Source organism: Tachysurus vachellii, chromosome 15, assembly GCF_030014155.1.
Source record: "Tachysurus vachellii isolate PV-2020 chromosome 15, HZAU_Pvac_v1, whole genome shotgun sequence".
Lineage (NCBI taxonomy): Eukaryota > Metazoa > Chordata > Actinopteri > Siluriformes > Bagridae > Tachysurus > Tachysurus vachellii.
In genome coordinates, this window is record NC_083474.1 from 12,538,015 (window position 1) to 12,543,724 (window position 5,710).

A 5,710-nucleotide genomic window follows, 5' to 3' on the forward strand; every position below is an offset into this window, starting at 1 on the left:
CAAACCATAGCTCCAGACCACTTTTTCTACTCTGTTCTAACTTCTGTTTGATTCTTATGTTGTTTGCAGCTTATGTACATGTATGGAGTGTTATATCAAATCCCACTCGATAAAGATGAAATAATTTTTATGCGTACATTTAATATTCAAACACTTTTGTCTGCTACACAGTGCTATAGAGACATGTAAAGATATTAGTTTTGAACACCTTTCAGATTTGAACACAATGTCGTTCAAACAGATATATCCAGCACAAAAGAATCCTGCTGTCCATTATCACACAGATATGGAGAAGTGCTGTATATGCATATTAATGAACTCTTAGGTAGATGCGTACAGTTATAGAAAACAAGCATGTACTGTAAAATGTTTTCCTGAACTCCCCTAAACAGAGTAAACCTAATAGTTAAGGAGTGTAGTTATTAGTGTGTAATTCTTGCAATTGGGTCCCCCACAATTGTTATGGATATTGTTTTTGTTGAAATCATTTTAAAAAATGGAATAGACATAGAACAACAAAACAGCATTTTAATTGTACATTTCATTGGAACATATTTATTTGTATCGTTGTAACTGAGCACTCCTGCTTTCTAGGGACAATGGTAGAACATATCACAAGAACATTATAATAAGATTTATACAGTATGAAGTACACCACCACCATATTTCAATTGAATATACTATATTCGTCTAAGAATGCAGATGATTCAAAAATAATTCACATATAGAATGTAAAGAATAGGCTGTGCATTCAGATGCCATTTTATACATATACAGATGTCAGCATTCACACTTGGCATATTAAATGAAATTTTCATTAATATTTCACCCTTTAGAACACTCAGATTGCTACTCCCCAAATGGTAACCTATACATACTGCAACCTATACATACACACTTATCAGAACCTGTTACTTTATCAAATATAATTTATTCATTCTGCTACAGGGATTTTGAATAATTTAATTCTGCACTGATTTCAGAGGCTGTTGAAAGTACCTGAAATGTTTTTTAACAGCAGACTTTATCTTAGATAGCCTTATACCATACATAATAGGATTAAGAAATGGTGGACAGATCACAAAATATACTGAAATTATTACACGCAACATATAAGGCATTTTTACCTTTTCAAATCTACTTGAGAAAATCTCAAATGAACAGCCAAGAAAGAAATTTAAGAATGAAAAAAGTTGTGGAATACAGGTGGTCATGGCCTTTTGGGTTGTCTCTACAGAGGAATTTAAGCAAACTCTTAAAATCTTCATGTATGAATATACAATAAGCAGAGAGGGAAGAATTATGTTGACTATGGAACCAATTATACCATAAATGTTATTCACACTGGTATCAGAGCAAGCAAGTTTCACAAGAAGAAAGTTGTCACAATACACTTTCTCGATTACATTTCCACATAACTTTAAGGGTGAACTTAAACTAATATTTATAGTTATATTTAAGATAGACACAAGCCAAACCAGTGCAATCAATATGCACACCCTATTACAAGTAACTACACTCCTATATAAAAAAGGATGACAGATAGCCATATACCTGTCCAATGACATAACTGCTAAACTTCCAAATTCCACAGATCCATATGTGTACAGAAAAAATATCTGTACATAACAAGAACCAAGTGTAAATTCATGGGATGTGTTTAATAAATTGTTTAAAATAAAGGGGAAAAATGCAGCACTCCCATATAATTCATTAAAAAACAAACAACAAAGTAAAATATACATAGGTTCATGTAAGGAACTCTCTACAACAATTACACCAATAAGTAGTGAATTTGCTAATATGATTGTTATGTATAATATTATTAAAAGCGCAAAATAATAGTAGTTAGCCTGTGCTACATCAAGGTAGCCAGTCAGTATAATAGTAGTGAAATATGTTGAGTTCACCATGATCCTTTATATAGTTATATAGTTAATTATATATTTAAATGAAGCAGAGTAAAGCAAGTGTAATCGTAAAATGAGACTACATGGGCAAATAGAGTCAAACAAAGTCAAACAAAAATCTGCAGTGATCTCTAGAGTTGAGTGTATGCATCAGAAGCTTGGTTAAAATTCTTCTTAGGAGTTCATATCACTTCAGTGTCCGTGGCACAAGGAGTTCTTGAAAGTTACAAATAAAGATGCAGTTATTTAGAAACAACGACAGTGTTTCTGGTTCAACAACTAAGTTATCAGGAATCAACAGAGTCATTTATAATAAATTAAAATTAGTCAAAATAGTCAAACACAGGCATACAGAATTACCAGAAAGTGTTATAATTACTTACTTTAATACCTAGTGTTAAATGGAAAGATCACCATGCACAAATGTTCCTCTGTATTAAACAAAGAAAATGCTGGGGAAAGGCACATATCAATAGACATTTGTCTGAGTTCAGCAGGACTTTGGTGTGTTGTAGAAATCACCTATATTTATGGTGTGGGAAAGAGTGATACGTGTTGTTTACCAGAGTCTAGAGATTTCTTATTGATTACTTTTCAATTAGGGAACCACATCAAAATCCGTGCTAAATTCATCATAGAGAAATAGGTTTAAAGAGAAATAACCAAAATATCTATATTTCACATCATCTTAGTTAAGAGACCATGTTTGGAGACATAATATATTATAATTCTTTATTCATATTTTGCTCAAACATGCCAGTAGGTGGATCAAGTACTTATGTGTAAGTATTGTACAAACATGTAAGGTGTAAATAAATTTGTGAATAATTATATCTGTGGTGGTTTGTGATGGACTGGTTTAAATCTTCAGTCTTACACCCAATCATGGTTAAAGTACATACTAAAGATGAATAAAATCATACATTTAATACGTTAGTTCCATTTTCTGCTATTACATGTGAGAATGACCTAGCATAGAATAAGGCCTATAGTCTTTAAACTATTTCAAAACCTTGCAAATCATCATGTGGTTTTTCTGCAATGAGTAACTAGTAAAGATGAATTCAGTGAGCATACATTAAAATCAAAATAACTGTAACAATTATATGTATTTTTTCAATAAAAGAAAAATAGTTGCACAGTTGCACCTTGCTAGAGTGTATAGTTCCAACACAAAACTATCCTCAACATAAACAAACAGTTCTCTAGAATGGCATTGTATGTTATAGCATATTATTGCAATTTGCTACAACTGAGGCCTAGACCAAACCATAGCTCCAGACCACTTTTTCTACTCTGTTCTATCTTCTGTTTGATTCTTATGTTGTTTGCAGCTTATGTACATGTATGGAGTGTTATATCAAATCCCACTCGATAAAGATGAAATAATTTTTATGCGTACATTTAATATTCAAACACTTTTGTCTGCTACACAGTGCTATAGAGACATGTAAAGATATTAGTTTTGAACACCTTTCAGATTTGAACACAATGTCGTTCAAACAGATATATCCAGCACAAAAGAATCCTGCTGTCCATTATCACACAGATATGGAGAAGTGCTGTATATGCATATTAATGAACTCTTAGGTAGATGTGTACAGTTATAGAAAACAAGCATGTAAAATGTTTTCCTGAACTCCCCTAAACAGAGTAAACCAAATAGTTAAGGAGTGTAGTTATTAGTGTGTAATTCTTGCAATTGGGTCCCCCACAATTGTTATGGATATTGTTTTTGTTAAAATAATTTTTAAAAATGGAATAGACATAGAACAACAAAACAGCATTTTAATTGTACATTTCATTGGAACATATTTATTTGTATCGTTGTAACTGAGCACTCCTGCTTTCTAGGGACAATGGTAGAACATATCACAAGAACATTATAATAAGATTTATACAGTATGAAGTACACCACAACCATATTTCAATTGAATATACTATATTCGTCTAAGAATGCAGATGATTCAAAAATAATTCACATATAGAATGTAAAGAATAGGCTGTGCATTCAGATGCCATTTTATACATATACAGATGTCAGATATTCACACTTGGCATATTAAATGAAATTTTCATTAATATTTCACCCTTTAGAACACTCAGATTGCTACTCCCCAAATGGTAACCTATACATACTGCAACCTATACATACACACTTATCAGAACCTGTTACTTTATCAAATATAATTTATTCATTCTGCTACAGGGATTTTGAATAATTTAATTCTGCACTGATTTCAGAGGCTGTTGAAAGTACCTGAAATGTTTTTTAACAGCAGACTTTATCTTAGATAGCCTTATACCATACATAATAGGATTAAGAAATGGTGGACAGATCACAAAATATACTGAAATTATTACACGCAACATAAAAGGCATTTTTACCTTTTCAAATCTACTTGAGAAAATCTCAAATGAACAGCCAAGAAAGAAATTTAAGAATGAAACAAGTTGTGGAATACAGGTGGTCATGGCCTTTTGGGTTGTCTCTACAGAGGAATTTAAGCAAACTCTTAAAATCTTCATGTATGAATATACAATAAGCAAAGTGGGAAGAATTATGTTGACTATGGAACAAAATATACCATAAATGTTATTCACACTGGTATCAGAGCAAGCAAGTTTCACAAGAAGAAAGTTGTCACAATACACTTTCTCGATTACATTTCCACATAACTTTAAGGGTGAACTTAAACTAAAATTTATAGTTATATTTAAGATAGACACAAGCCAAACCAGTGCAATCAATATGCACACCCTATTACAAGTAACTACACTCCTATATAAAAAAGGATGACAGATAGCCATATACCTGTCCAATGACATAACTGCTAAACTTCCAAATTCCACACATCCATATGTGTACAGAAAAAATATCTGTACATAACAAAAAGTAATTGTAAATTCATGGGATGTGTTTAATAAATTGTTTAAAATAAAGGGGAAAAATGCAGCACTCCCATATAATTCATTAAAAAACAAACAACAAAGTAAAATATACATGGGTTCATGTAAGGAACTCTCTACAACAATTACACCAATAAGTAGTGAATTTGCTAATATGATTGTTATGTACAATATTATTAAAAGGGCAAAATAATAGTAGTTAGCCTGTGCTACGTCAAGGTAGCCAGTCAGTATAATAGTAGTGAAATATGTTGAGTTCACCATGATCCTTTATATAGTTATATAGTTAATTATATATTTAAATGAAGCAGAGTAAAGCAAGTGTAATCGTAAAATGAGACTACATGGGCAAATAGAGTCAAACAAAGTCAAACAAAAATCTGCAGTGATCTCTAGAGTTGAGTGTATGCATCAGAAGCTTGGTTAAAATTCTTCTTAGGAGTTCATATCACTTCAGTGTCCGTGGCACAAGGAGTTCTTGAAAGTTACAAATAAAGATGCAGTTATTTAGAAACAACGACAGTGTTTCTGGTTCAACAACTAAGTTATCAGGAATCAACAGAGTCATTTATAATAAATTAAAATTAGTCAAAATAGTCAAACACAGGCATACAGAATTACCAGAAAGTGTTATAATTACTTACTTTAATACCTACAGTAGTGTTAAATGGAAAGATCACCCTGCACAAATGTTCCTCTGTACTAAACAAAGAAAATGCTGGGGAAAGGCACATATCAATAGACATTTGTCTGAGTTCAGCAGGACTTTGGTGTGTTGTATGAAATCACCTATATTTATGGTGTGGGAAAGAGTGATATGGGTTGTTTACCAGAGTCTAGAGATTTCTTATTGATTACTTTTCAATTAGGGAACCACATCAAAATCCGTG

The 5,710-nt window shown here is 31.9% G+C and overlaps 2 protein-coding genes across 2 annotated transcripts; both read right to left on the bottom strand.

Annotated features, from left to right (window-relative positions):
• Positions 1 to 962: 962 nt before the first annotated feature.
• On the bottom strand, positions 963 to 2,853 carry LOC132858543 (olfactory receptor 1496-like). Its single transcript, XM_060888928.1, has 2 exons — positions 2,843 to 2,853; positions 963 to 1,917 (listed from the first exon to the last, which is right to left on the bottom strand). Exons 1-2 carry the CDS (start codon positions 2,851 to 2,853, stop codon positions 963 to 965), a joined length of 966 nt encoding a protein of 321 aa, XP_060744911.1.
• A 1,280-nt stretch (positions 2,854 to 4,133) lies between these two features.
• LOC132858544 (olfactory receptor 4B13-like) lies at positions 4,134 to 5,084 on the bottom strand. The gene has a single exon (XM_060888929.1). It carries the CDS (start codon positions 5,082 to 5,084, stop codon positions 4,134 to 4,136), a length of 951 nt encoding a protein of 316 aa, XP_060744912.1.
• Between the last annotated feature and the right edge of the window lie 626 nt (positions 5,085 to 5,710).

Coding starts and splice junctions, on each gene's coding strand:
- LOC132858544 (XM_060888929.1), bottom strand. CDS start 5,084: ATGGTGAACTCAACATATTTCACTACTATTATACTGACTGGCTACCTT.